This window comes from Eptatretus burgeri, chromosome 14 (genome assembly GCF_056783735.1).
Source record: "Eptatretus burgeri isolate ZD-2024b chromosome 14, Ebu_testis_v1, whole genome shotgun sequence".
NCBI classification, from domain to species: Eukaryota; Metazoa; Chordata; class Myxini; order Myxiniformes; family Myxinidae; genus Eptatretus; species Eptatretus burgeri.
The window spans coordinates 104,660-119,428 of NC_140974.1; the positions used below are offsets into that span (position 1 = coordinate 104,660).

Genomic DNA, 14,769 nt, shown 5'->3' on the forward strand with positions numbered 1-14,769 from the left:
GCTCAAAATGGCGGGCGAGCCCAAAATGGAGGTCGAGCCCAAAATGGAGGTCGAGCCCGAAATGGCGGACGAGCCCGAAATGGCGGACGAGCCCGAAATGGCGGACGAGCCCGAAATGGCGGACGAGCTCAAAATAGCGGACGAGTCCGAAATGGCGGGCGAGCCCAAAATGGCGGACGAGCCCAAATTGGCAGGCGAGCCCGAAATGGCGGACGAGCTCGAAATGGTGGACGAGTCCGAAATGGCGGACGAGCCCAAAATGGCGGACGAGCCCAAATTTGCAGGCGAGCCCGAAATGGCGGACGAGCCCGAAATGGCAGACGAGCCCGAAATGGCGGATGAGCCCGAAATGGCGAACGAGCCCAAAATGGCGGACGAGCTCGAAATGGCGGGCGAGCCCAAAATGGCGGACGAGCCAGAAATGGTGGACGAGCTCGAAATGGCGGACGAGCTCGAAATGGCGGACTAGCACGAAATGGTGGACGAGCTCAAAATGGCGGACAAGCACGAAATGGCGGACGAGCTCAAAATGGCGGAGAGCTCGAAATGAAATGACGGATGAGCTCGAAATGGCAGACGAGCCCGAAATGGTGGACGAGCTTGAAATGGCGGACGAGTCCGAAATGGCGGACGAGCTCAAAATGGCGGGCGAGCCCAAAATGGAGGTCGAGCCCAAAATGGAGGTCGAGCCCGAAATGGCGGACGAGCCCGAAATGGCGGACGAGCCCGAAATGGCGGACGAGCCCGAAATGGCGGACGAGCTCAAAATAGCGGACGAGTCCGAAATGGCGGGCGAGCCCAAAATGGCGGACGAGCCCAAATTGGCAGGCGAGCCCGAAATGGCGGACGAGCTCGAAATGGTGGACGAGTCCGAAATGGCGGACGAGCCCAAAATGGCGGACGAGCCCAAATTTGCAGGCGAGCCCGAAATGGCGGACGAGCCCGAAATGGCAGACGAGCCCGAAATGGCGGATGAGCCCGAAATGGCGAACGAGCCCAAAATGGCGGACGAGCTCGAAATGGCGGGCGAGCCCAAAATGGCGGACGAGCCAGAAATGGTGGACGAGCTCGAAATGGCGGACGAGCTCGAAATGGCGGACTAGCACGAAATGGTGGACGAGCTCAAAATGGCGGACAAGCACGAAATGGCGGACGAGCTCAAAATGGCGGAGAGCTCGAAATGAAATGACGGATGAGCTCGAAATGGCAGACGAGCCCGAAATGGTGGACGAGCTTGAAATGGCGGACGAGCTCGAAATGGCGGACTAGCACGAAATGGCGGACTAGCTCAAAATGGCGGACGAGCACGAAATGGCGGACGAGCTCAAAATGGCGGACCAGCACGAAATGGCGGACGAGCTCAAATGGCGGACAAGCACGAAATGGCGGACGAGCTCGAAATGGCGGAGAGCTCGAAATGAAATGACGGATGAGCTCGAAATGGCGGAGAGCTCGAAATGAAATGACGGACGAGCTAGAAATGAAATGACGGATGAGCTCGAAATGGCGGGCGAGCACGAAAAGCAAAACAGCTTGGAGGGAAGTGTGCATACTTCTCGAGTATCCTCCCAACCTTTGCTTCGAATTAAAGATGCACATAGAAATTTGACTGACTTCTAACTGATTAATAATAGCCCTTCTCTCCAGATCAAACTGAATACTTTGACCATGTAATCATGGAGAATCACAGCTTGACTTCTTCATCGAGCAGGTGATTAGCCTTCCAGTGGAAATCTTTTGGTTTTTGGGTCACTTAGTGGGAGCAGAAACTTATTTTGGAGGAAAGGCAGTTCATATTGTACAGGACATTGAGTTTATATTGTAACATTAGGAAATCAAGACAAGAGGAAAAAGCCTTTTGGTCCATGATGCATGTGCCACACCATCATGAGAGCAATCTCACTGAACATCAGACATGTGGATAATGGTTGAATTTGAAATATTTCGATGCTCCATGGGATCAACCACAATCTCTTAGAAGGCTGAATGGTCCTGTTTTTTTTCCGAGTAGCCCTCTCCACTCACCAGAAGGTTATTTTTTTCTGTACGACAATACGACCCCCCCCGCCCTCATCCCACCTCCCCTCCCACCCTATCTCAACCCCAACACACACTCCTCGTCCTCATACATTTCTCTTGAAGATGAGCACTTTCTCAAACTCCCAAATCTCAAAATAAACTACATCCTGTCTAATTGGACAGATGATATCTGCGATTTGGCCTCCAAAGCCCACTGCTGCCTTGTGATTCTGAGAAAGGGGAGGTCCTTTGTCAAGTATCATGGTATGAAAGGCTTTCAATGATCTGTCATGAAAAAAGCTCCAAACTACACACAACTGCTGTCGCTTCCAACATTCCCCTCATTTAAACCATCAAAACCTTCTCTCTATACCAGAGGGATTGGTGGTCTTGAAATATTTCTCCAGCTCTGTTGTGCTCCTATTACCTCCACCACCGAAGGTGAATGGAGGTGATGTTTTCACCACTGTCGGTGTTTTTGTCAGTTTGTCTGTCTGTGAACAGGATATCTCAAAGGTTGTGGACAGATTTGGAGAAAATTTGGTGGAGAGGCTGGATGTGTGACAAGGATGAAATGATTCGATATTGGTGAAGATCGGGATCTCGACACTTGACTGTTTATTTGTGATTCTTTCCCATTGAGAGATCGGGCCAAAATCGATATACAGCAGGATATCTCAAAAGGTTATGGATGAATGAAGCTGGAACTTGGTGGACAGGTTGCGTGTGTGATAAAGACTAATCAATTCAATTTTGGTGTAGATCCGGATCCGGAGTGTGGACACGAGACCCCGAGTTTGGGCAAGAGACCCCGAGTGTGGGCACGAGACCCCAGGTGTGGGCAAGAGACCCCGAGTGTGGGCAAGAGACCCCGAGTGTGGGCACGAGACCCCAGGTGTTTACACGAGACCCCGAATGTGGGCATGAGACCCCGAGTGTGGACACGAGACCCAAAGTGTGGGCACGGGACCTCGAGTGTGCACATGAGACCCCGAGTGTGGGCACGAGACCCTGAGTGTCCACATGAGACCTCGAGTGTGGACACGAGACCCCAGTCAGGGAATTTCTCGTTCCCTGTGCCACCGAACGTGGACGTCCATTCGGTATTCACCTGTTTGTTTGTCTTTTTGTCTGTGAGCAGGATATCTTAAAACGGTGTGCATGGATTCCGATGAAACTTGGTGTGGACAGGTTGGGTGTGCGACAAGGACGAACTGATCTGATTTTGGTGAAGATCCGGATCCGGATCCGAGAATATTTTTTAATTTTTCAAGTAATTCTTCACATTGAAAGGTGGGGCCAAGACGATGTTCAGTAAGTACTGTACATCGTGATATCTCAAAGGGAAATGGCGTAATTCGGCGTGTCTTCACCGTCCTCTGTGTAATCCACCTGCAGGGACCACAGTGTCACGTGATACTCCAGTAAACCCTTAAAACGACAAACTGAACATGCTTAACATGACATTCCACATTACGCCTGCACCAGAAACACTAGGTGGGTTGATCATAGGTGGATCAACAACACCAGGTGGGCTGATCATCGATGGATCAACACCATGTGGGTTGATCATAGGTGGATCAACACCAGGTGGGTTGATCATCGGTGGATCAATAACACCAGGTGGGTTGATCATAGGTGGATCAACACCAGGTGGGTTGATCATTGGTGGATCAACACCAGGTGGGTTGATCATAGGTGGATCAACACCAGGTGGGTTGATCATAGGTGGATCAATAACACCAGGTGGGTTGATCATAGATGTATCAATAACACCATGTGTGTTGATCATAGGTGGATCAATAACACCAAGTGTGTTGATTATAGGTGGATCAATAACATCAGGTGGAACAGGGGCACTGCCTCAGTGCCACAACTGCACTTACAGAAAAATGATGCAACCAGCAGGTACAGGTTGCACACCTTACATCAACTTGAAGGAAATATTTCTTGCCATAAGTTACCATATTCCAAATTCTAACGGTAATCAATATTAATTAAATGAGACACTGCTTTGCAGCCAAACAAATAGGATGGGACACCACACTGTACTCAAACCTGGAGGTCTCTCTCTTTCTTTCTCTCTCTCTCTTTCTTTCTCTCTCTCTCTTTCTTTTTCTCTCTCTCTCTCTCTCTCTCTCTCTCTCTCTCTCTCTCTCTCTCTCTCTCTCTCTCTCTCTCTGATTAGACGGTGTCGTGTGTCCTAATAATCCGAATCAAATCCTGCCATTTAAAGTGTTCCAGAGTTCTGATAAACATCACCAAGACGTTCGAGAGTGAATTGTTTCCATCCATTACGGGTTTAGACCCCACTACAACGGGTCTGCGTGTTTTCACAAACAAAACGGGTCAAACCCCGAAAATCCGGGTCACTTGCCATGTTCGTGTGTGCCAGAGTCGAATGTACATTGAAGGTAAACAAGGATGTGGTTTGTAGACGGAGAGACATTCCTGTGTACCCGTTACTCACCGCACACACCTTCCTCACCGGCAAGTTTGAACCCACCTCTCACCAACAATAATGGAGTCTCACCTTCACAGGTGCAGAGAGAACACAGAACGGCGAGCAAGGGCGTCCACATCACCAGGGGGAAATCGGATCAAGTCTTCAACACACCGACCAGAGAGAGAGAGAGAGAGAGAGAGAGAGAGAGAGAGAGAGAGAGAGAGAGAGAGAGAGAGAGAGAGACAGAGAGAGAGACAGACACAGAGAGAGACACAGACACAGAGAGACAGACACAGAGAGAGAGAGACAGAGAGAGAGACAGAGACAGAGACAGAGAGAGACAGACAGACAGAGAGAGACAGAGATAGAGACAGAGAGACAGAGAGACAGAGACAGACAGAGAGAGAGAGAAAGACAGACACAGAGAGAGAGAGACACAGAGAGAGAGAGAGAGACAGACACAGAGAGAGATAGACAGAGAGAGACAGAGAGAGAGACAGAGAGAGACAGACAGACAGAGAGAGAGACAGAGAAAGAGAGAGAGACAGAGAGACAGAGACAGACAGAGAGAGAGAGAAAGAGAGACACAGAGAGAGAGAGAGACACAGAGAGAGAGAGACAGACAGAGAGAGAGAGACAGAGAGAGACAGAGACAGAGACAGAGAGAGAAAGACAGACACAGAGAGAGACAGAGACAGACAGAGAGAGAGAGACAGAGACAGACAGAGAGAGAGAGAGAGAGACAGAGACCGAGAGTACGCCACAATAGGAGACGAGCCGAGGGAGTAAGACACACTCGGCGGATTGAAAAGCAGTTGAAGTGGACGTGGCTATAAGTGGGCGTGGCTATAAGTGGGCGTGGCTTCAAGTAGGCGTGGCTTTGACTCCCCCGGGGATGAAAACAAACCGACCCGACTTTTAACCCAAAACTCACTTTTAAATATGAAATGATTATTTATTTATTTATTTATTTTTAAAACCCATCATCTTTTGTGTTTTCCATGTAATGATCACGACATGCACGATGACCCGAGATCTCTCCGGTGAAGATCACAGAACGAACACCATGGAACCCACGAACGGCTCCGATGGAGGAAACGCGGTCAGTCCAGGAGGGGGGTGGGGGTGTTATGACATATTAGGTGATGGCCCCATTGGCCCATATTTGTACATTTGACTTATTTAAACATTCATCAATTGCATTAACCAGGTGTCAGGATTCAAACCATTGACCTGGTTGCTTCAAATTGTGTTTCCAAGCTTTTGCCCTCGTTTTACAATTTGCTGTACGATGTGTTAAAATGTAATATCAACAAGCCAGCCATGGCCTTGCCACAGAGCAGCGTCTGCAGGTTGTTATGAATTCCAGTGGAGTGTCAACAAGTCTTGGAGATCTACAAAGGATTTGCTCCTGTTTATGAACACGTGCCGGCGCTTTCTCGCTGTCTGAAGCGTGACAAAGGAGCTGTTTACTGATAATTCTCCCCGAGGGCCGCAGGGAGGGGGAAAAAGCCCACTTGCATCTTTGTTTCTTTCTTTGCTTGCTTTTCTCCGCCGAGGAATAGGTTTTATATATGAAAATTTTGGAGTGTAACCTTTAGTGTGGTACAGGTTCTGACTGCTGCGGTTGGTCCCTGTGCCACCTCCGCTTGCAAGTGTGCTGTGCAACTTCAATAAACCGTATATTCGAGAATCCTCAGTTGACTCCCCTCAATTCTTGGCCAGGATTGGTGAGGGTCATCATCACATCTGGTGACCCAGATGGGACGCTGTCGGGTCCTGAACGCCGCGATCCGGAGGGATCTCCGTTGAGCGCAGCCTCGGGGTCTGCACGGGTTCCGAACTGGTAACGGTAAATGAGGAAAGTCGAATGCGGTTTGTTGGAGGAGCATCGGGGCTGTCAGGCCGGATTAGGTGACTAGAGAACATTGTACTTTACGGTAATTCTACATATCGACGGTCCCCTGTGCCAGTGCGCATGCGCAGCCTGAGCCGGAGCCAGGGATGTTGTGGGCGTTTCAACCTGTTCAATACTTGTTTGATTATTGTCGTTCCACGCTAATAAAGTGGTCGAACAAATTGAACTCAGTTCTTATTTATAATCAAACAACTTGATGCAGTCGAGTAAAGATCGTCGGTGCTGAGGAGGACGCGACTGGGTGAAAACGGACCACGAGAACGTCGACAGTGAGTTTGGATTTCTCGGGTTCTGTACCCAATCTTCGCCCCCAGGACACTGTACACACGTGTGCATCACCGAACATAGAACGTTTACTCCAGAATAACTGTTCCTATGGCGCCGGTGGAAGCAGAGTGCCCGATCGAGGGTTGTGACTATATGGCTACACACGCAGAGGCGGCAGTGGTGGCCGCCATGTTGAGTATACACGCCACTGTGCACGTCGCCGCCCCCAGGGCGGCGAGCTTGAATGCCAAGATGGAGAAACTCAAGCGTCCCTCCATAGCACTGGCCGGAACGGGCGAGGCCTGGTCGTACTTCATAACCCGCTGGGGCGAATACAAAACAGGTACTAAGCTTGTCGGACCCGACATAGTCGCGCAGCTACTGGAGTGCTGTGAGGAGGAGCTGAGAAAGGACCTCACTCGCGCGGCGGGTCGGAGCCTCGTGGGCAGCGATGAAGAAGACGTCCTCGCCGCCATGAAGGCGCTCGCCGTCCGGACGGAGAACACGATGGTAGCTCGAGTGGCCCTGTCTAACATGCGGCAGGGACACGAGGAGCCCGTCCGGTCGTTCCACGCCCGCATCAAGGGGCAGGCGGACACGTGCAAGTATGAAATGAAGTGCACCAAGGCGGGGTGCGATCAGGTCAACGACTTCACGGAAGAGATATTGCGCAACGTGGTTGCCCGTGGCATCGCGGACCAAGCAATACAACTTGACCTACTCGGTGAGAAGAACCAGGACATGCCATTAAAGGACATGATAGAGTATATCGAGGCCAAAGAGTCTGGAAAACGCTCGGCATCGCGCCTGCTTGACACTCAGAGCACGGACGCGATCAGTAGTTCGTATCGGCGGGGAAAGCGACAGGACGTCCACGCCAAAGTAGGAGCCAGGCCGGAAAAACGGAAGGCCAAGCCCGAAGGAGTATGCATCTACTGCGGCGAGGTGGGCCACGGCAAAACGCCTCAATGGCGCGCCAGACGCGCCGAGTGCCCCGGATACGGTAAAAAGTGCCGGAAGTGTGACCGCCAGAATCACCTCGACAAGGCGTGCCTGGGCGGCCGATCGGCAAGACCCCCATCTAAGGAGACCGACGGGATGTACGACGAGCAGACGGCAGCCTTCGTCGAGCTATGCACGGTCACCATGGCCAGCACAGAGGACGAAATGCGCACGCTTCCCTCGCTCACCACCTGTACGATGATATGTGCGATAAGTGGATGAAACGCATATCCGACCCGCAGCCATACGTCAACCTCACTCTCACCAACAAGCGCGAGGATTACAAAGCGCTGGGTTTTAACCTCCTGAAACACACCCGCGCGGTAACCCTACCCGCTATGGCAGACACGGGGTGCCAGAGCTGCCTGATCGGCATTAAAGTCGTCCAACAAATGGGCCTGAGTACCGAGGACCTCATACCTGTATCCATGACCATGAAGGCCGCAAACAACAGAGGAATTCGTATCCTCGGAGCCGTGGTAGTCAGATTCGCCGGTAACAGTGACGACGCTCGGAGATTGGAGACGCGCCAAATCGCGTATGTGACGGACTCTTCAGACCGCATATTCCTCTCCCGCGCGGCCTGCATGGACCTGGGAATGATCTCGGACAGATTCCCGACACTCGGAGAGGTGAATCTGACGACCTCGGAATTGTGCGACTGCCCGCGACGCGCGGAGCCGCCGACCAAGCCGACCGCACTCCCCATGCCAGCGACCGAGGCCAACAGAGAGGCACTACAGTCACATTTACTCAGGATGTATGCTCAGAGCACATTCAACACGTGCCCACACCAGCCACTACCGAGAATGACCGGCCCGCCACTACGTCTTATGCTCAGTGAGAACGCGACACCGGTTGCCCATCACACTCCCATCTCCGTGGCCATACATTGGCAAGATGAGGTAAAAGCAGGCCTCGACCAGGACGTTCGGCTCGGCGTGTTGGAGGAAGTACCCGTCGGCACGCCGGTGACATGGTGTCACCGCATGGTAATTTGCGCGAAAAAGAATGGCAAGCCGCGACGCACCGTCGACTTTCAGGCCTTGAACAAGCATGCGTTCCGCGAGACCCACCACACCCAATCCCCGTTCCACCAGGCGAGACGCGTACCTAACGGGAAGCGCAAGACAGTATTCGACGCATGGAACGGTTACCATAGCGTCCGCCTACACGAGGACGACCGCCACAAGACGACCTTCATCACTCCATGGGGGCGCTACCGGTACCTATCTGCCCCACAAGGGTATATGGCATCGGGGACGGTTACTCACGACGATACGATGAGATCGTCGCGGACATTGGTAACAAGACCAAGTGCGTAGATGACACGCTCCTATGGTCAGACACGATTGAGGGGAGCTACTTCCAGGCGGTCCAATGGCTGGATATATGCGGCCGGAATGGAATCATCCTCAACCCGGAGAAGTTTGTCTTCAGCGCACCCACGGTGGACTTCGCGGGCTTCACCATCACCATGACCGACGTGCGACCGTGCAGCCGCTACCTGGAAGCAATCCACGATTTCCCACAACCGCGTAACATCACCGACGTCAGATCGTGGTTCGGGCTTGTCAACCAGGTGGCATACGCCTTTAGTATGGCCGAACGAATGCAGCCATTCCGGAAGCTCCTGAAAAGTGGAGAACGCTTCCAGTGGTCCATGGAGTTAGAGGACATATTCCGCGAGTCGAAAGACGTGATCGTACAAGAAATCGAACACGGTGTCCGCATATTTGACAAAACTAAGCCAACATGCATCGCCACGGACTGGTCGAAGGAGGGAATCGGATTCTGGTTGCTTCAAAAGCACTGCCGATGCGTGCCAGTTAGACCATTCTGCTGCACTGATGGATGGAAAATAACCCTGGTCGGCAGCAGATTTACACACGCGGCAGAATCCAGATACGCGCCCATAGAGGGCGAGGCTCTCGCAGTCGCGGACGCCTTGGACAAAGCGCGCTACTTCGTACTGGGCTGCGAGAACCTGATCGTTGCGGTAGACCACAAACCACTGCTGAAACTCCTTTCGGACAGAGCACTTGACGACATACCCAACCCCCGCCTCAGGAACCTCAAGGAGAAGACCCTGCGTTATCGCTTCCGCATCATACATATCCCGGGAATGAAGAACAAGGCGGCAGATGCCATGTCGCGCAGGCCAGTTGGCACCACGCGACCTCCACTCATGAACCTTCCAGATGACAATGCCACCATAGCGACCCACCTCCAACCAAGCACGCACACCGACGTCCTGTCCCTCCTACGCCAAACTGAGCCGGAGTATGACGACGACGTCGAGGACAACCTGGCATGGTGTGCCGCGGGCCTCGAATCATTGCGATCAGTAACATGGGATCGCGTCAGGGAAGCCACCAGCAGCGATGGCGATATGCACATATTGGAGGGAATGACAATGAACGGCATCCCCGACTCAAAAATCGAGATGCCAGAGACAATTCGCGACTATCACCAGTACCGCGAGAACATTACATCGACAGATGGAGTGATCCTATACAAGGACCGAGTAGTCATACCACCCTCACTCCGCGGCGATGTGCTGAGCGCCCTACACGCTGCCCACCAGGGCGTATCAATGATGACCGCCCGCGCAGAATCCTCTGTATTCTGGCCAGGCATGTCGGCCGACATCAGCGCCACTCGGAAAAACTGCGAACACTGCCACCGGATGGCACCATCACAGCCTGGAGCGCCACCAACTCCACCTATTCCGGTCGTTTACCCCTTTCAGGCAGTGTGCTCGGACTTCTTTGTACACAGGGGTGCACACTACCTTGTGACAGTGGACAGATACTCGAACTGGCCGATCATCTCAAAGTCGACGGGTGGCGCCGCCGGACTCATAAACCACTTACGTCGCGCCTTCGTGACGTACGGGACACCAGAAGAGCTCGCGTCGGATGGGGGACCGGAGTTCACCTCCACCGAGACCAGGTCATTCCTGCACAGATGGGGCGTACACCACCGCTTGTCATCGGTGGCCTTCCCTCACAGCAACTGTCGCGCGGAGATTGGAGTTAAGACAATGAAACGACTTATCACGGACAACACCAGCCCGCAGGGAGAACTTGACACTGACGCTGTGCAGAGAGCGATACTACAATATCGTAACACGCCTGACCCTGACACGAAGATCTCCCCGGCAATGTGTGTCTTCGGCCGCCCGATACGCGATTTCATCCCAATTATCCCCGGGAAGTACAGACCGCACGACACTTGGCATGAGACCCTGAAAGCGAGGGAGGAGGCCCTCCGCAAACGTCATATCCGCACAGCCGACACCTGGGCAGAACACACCAAACGCCTTCTGCCACTTGCTGTAGGGGACCAAGTCCGCGTACAGAATCAGACAGGATTCCACCCAAAAAAATGGGACAAGACAGGCAGTATCGTGGAGGTACGCCAACACGACCAATACGTGATCAAGATCGATGGCTCGGGCAGAGTCACACTTCGGAACAGGAAATTCCTGCGCAAGTTTAGCCCAGTTCGCAATGACCAGCTGCCACCCCGGTCTATCTATGATGATCTAGCAACCCGAATCACTGTACCTGCACCCGTTGTAACACCGCAACTGCCTGACCTCGACAGCGAACCCGTGACATCTGCGACGCCAACGGGGCCCACGCCGGCACTGACGTCAGTATGCACACCCCGGCGCAAGACGACACCCGTTTTAGACACGCCAGCAGCACCAGGACGAGGCACACCGAGGCGCGCGATCCTTCAGACGCCACCATCGGCCCCTGAAACCCCGAGAGCCCCATCCCCACTGGGGCCCGATGTGACACCACCAGCACCAGCGATAGGTCAACGCCGATCCACCAGAGCGACCAGCGTGCCTGCCTGGCACAAGGACTACTCCATGGAATAGTCACACGATGGGCGATATAAACTTTTGTTCATTCATTAAACTTAATATTTTCTCAGCCTTTATCTATTAACATAATAAAGACTCGGAGGGAGATAGAGAACATTGTACTTTACGGTAATTCTACATATCGACGGTTCCCTGTGCCAGTGCGCATGCGCAGCCTGACCCGGAGCCAGGGATGTTGTGGGTGTTTCAACCTGTTCAATACTTGTTTGATTATTGTCGTTCCACGCTAATAAAGTGGTCGAACAAATTGAACTCAGTTCTTATTTAGTGACCGGGTTTGGGTCAGAGGGCAAGGAAAGCCCGAGTGAAACAGGGGATACAGGTTCAAGTCCTGTGACCACAGGTTAGAGTTCTGGGGTCATGTCATGTAAACAAGGGATACAGGTTCGAGTCCTGTGACCACAGGTTAGAGTCCTGGGGTAATTGTTGGGAGGGTCTAGAGTCCTTCAGAGGAAGAAAAGCTTTAAGGTAATCGAGAAGAGCGGGTCTCTGATCCTGCACACTAAAATGAGAAAAGAGAGCTATCAGGCGGTAGGTAAGACAAGGGGATTTCGGTCCGATTCAAGGAGACACGTTTCAAGGCTATAAGGCTAGTGACAAGTTAAGAACATACAATGGGGAATAACTCTTCAAAGAACATAGTTACCCAAAGGAACATGTTGTAAGGGAGTACAGGGCTGGATAACATGGACAGCGGGAAGACAGGATCCCTTCTCACTGACCGGGCCCTTAGATCCAAAGATAGGACACACCGTCAGGTCTGTGTTGACGGAGGGGAGAGTGGGATGCTCGAGACAGAATGAAACACCCTGGAGGGCGTTAGCACCTTGGCTAACGGAGTCACAAGCTGAGACAGGACGTACACAAGGTAAACGAGCGAGGAGGCGAATACAATGTGAGTGGGAAGGTTGAGTTTGTGTTCGATGTAAGTTAAGTGTTCCAACCTGGAACTTGTATGTGTGGAACAACTTGTATGTTTGTATGGAGATAATGATTGGTCGTCATCGTAAATGTGAAGACTTTGGAGGAGGTGAATTGCGCACACCAAATCCGGAGGAAGGACGAGGATGACTGGTTCTGCACGTGTTGTTAATTCATAGTGATGGGCGAATGTCATTGAGAGTGTTTTTACCGGTGTGTGTGTATCTGTCTGTGTGTGTGTCTGTGTGTGTGTGTATCTGTCTGTGTCTGTGTGTGAACTCTATAGGGAATTGAATAATTAAAACCACTTCGGCAGACAGTTTGGAGATTATGTGTGAGAATTCCCTCCAGTAATCGTGCTGTGGTGAAGCTGTGGGATGTCAAATGGACCAAGGCTCGGGTTTTCTCATGGTCCGATAAACTCTGTATGCTGTTTTGGCTTTGAACACTGTACGTGGTACGTGATAAATGGATAGTTTCTTCGGAGCATCATTTTGATTTTAAATTCAAATTCAGTTCTGTTTCCACCTTGCATGTTTCATAAGGCTGATCGACGTTACGGGTTTGTGTGAGTGCGTGATGACGTCATCACGCGGCCGAATCGAATTACATTCAGGATACGAGATTGATTCTAAGAAATATATGTTGAAAATGTTGAAACCAAGGATTGCTCGATTTTTTATCGTTCGCGAATGAGTGCACGCATTCTCGGACATAGAGAACGACAATCCTTTTGGCGGTAATAAATGTTATTTGCGGTTGTTGTTGTTGATTGGGCTTCGTGACCGAAAGAGGAAAAAAAAAAAACGTCACTTCCGGCGTGGCCCAACATCGAGCAACTCGGTATCTATACAAAGGCTATTTTGATATTGATGCGAGGTGAATGCCGGCGATGACTTGCCGGCCTGTGTTTGGTGGGTGCTTCGTGTGCCTGTTGGCGCCGGAGTGGAGCTATCTGTTGTTGTTTGGTGGGTGTTACAAAGTGTCTGCTGTTTTCACGTATAACGTCTGGGCTGTGCCAAGAGAACAGTGTACTGAAGGAGGGATGCACAGGAGGGAGTTTTATGGAATGGTTTTAAAATCACACGGTTGAATGTGGAGTGGTTTTGCTTCGGTAGCCATGCTGGTTGGCGAACGGGAGGGTTATTGATTGTGAAGCTCCTGGTGTTGGATGCTGTTTGGAGGTTTTGTGTTCATGTTAGTACATTTTGAACCTCCATGGTTTATAGTTAATTAGAGAGAGGTGTGCGAAAGAAAAGGTGAGCGAGTGGTTAGTGCAGGTGAGCAGATGCATCAGTGGTGACGATAATGGTGTGATGTGATTGGCCAGCCCTCTCCACAATGTGTTTGAATCTCAGCTCAGCTCAGGGATGAGATGAAAGAGAAGTCCATTTGAAGGGGGGCGAGCTATCGCAGGCATTGTGAAGGTAATCTTCTGGTTGCTCAACCCAGCAAGTTTTAATGGTTTGGTAGCTATTGTGTTGAAATGCGCATGGAGTTGGTATTTTAAAACGCGGTTTTTTTAATATCTTCACGGCCACCGTATCTGCGAAATTTCGTGCTCTTTGTGTACTGTACAATTTTACCGACATTGGACAACAGTTTGGATGGTGAGCGACGCGGGACCGAGGGGCGGAGGATTATGGGATGTAGAGGAATGGTTGCTTAGCAACGACATCGATCTGGAAGGAAGGAGCGGCGGTGGAGGTGAAACAAGCCGCCAGAGAGCGCGAACTAATGAAGCAAAGAGAAGGACTTACACCACACGCCATGATTACACAGGATTGATGGGCCTAATTGCCTCCTCATACGTTGAGATTCATTGCATAGCTTTCTGTGCGGGAAACGGACAGGGAAAAACATGTCTGTTGTGTTTATATGGGCCTCTACCTGTCAGGGTAAATTCATTAGATTTCATCGGATAATTATATTTATTGTCACAATGGTAGAGGATTGGAATAATGTCGATTGGAAGTTAAGGGGGATTTAAATGCTTGGACAGCAGAAAGGGTTTGATGGATGGATGGAATCACTCTGCGCCGACAATGATATTGCTGTGAATTACCCGTGTTTAATCATTACTCCTGTGAATAACTTATCTTTGAATTATTTGGGAATCTATTTTGTGAATTATGATAACCGAACACACAGGTGTGATCTGCACAATGTTTTGTGAACACCTAGACACGGTACACCAGTGTGTTTTGACCTGTAATGGTGGTGATGGGGATAATCTTAGGATCAATGGGACCAACAAGTGATACTCATGATAATGTTTGTATGTGATATTAATCA

General features: G+C 51.2%; 1 protein-coding gene across 10 annotated transcripts in view; it reads right to left on the reverse strand.

Moving 5' to 3' along the window:
- LOC147012519 (dynein axonemal heavy chain 8-like) overlaps nucleotides 1–4,685 on the reverse strand; it is a 70,479-nt gene extending 65,794 nt beyond the window's left edge. For 2 of the 10 annotated variants that reach the window (XM_085853505.1, XM_085853497.1), the window contains exon 1: nucleotides 4,553–4,684. In XM_085853505.1, the coding sequence (XP_085709631.1) occupies nucleotides 4,553–4,601 (49 nt within the window). In that variant the 5' untranslated portion in view covers nucleotides 4,602–4,684. Of the gene's footprint in view, nucleotides 1–4,552 lie in introns of all 10 variants that reach the window. The other 8 variants (XM_085853499.1, XM_085853496.1, XM_085853502.1 and 5 more) reach the window with 6 other exon arrangements.
- Nucleotides 4,686–14,769: the final 10,084 nt, after the last annotated feature.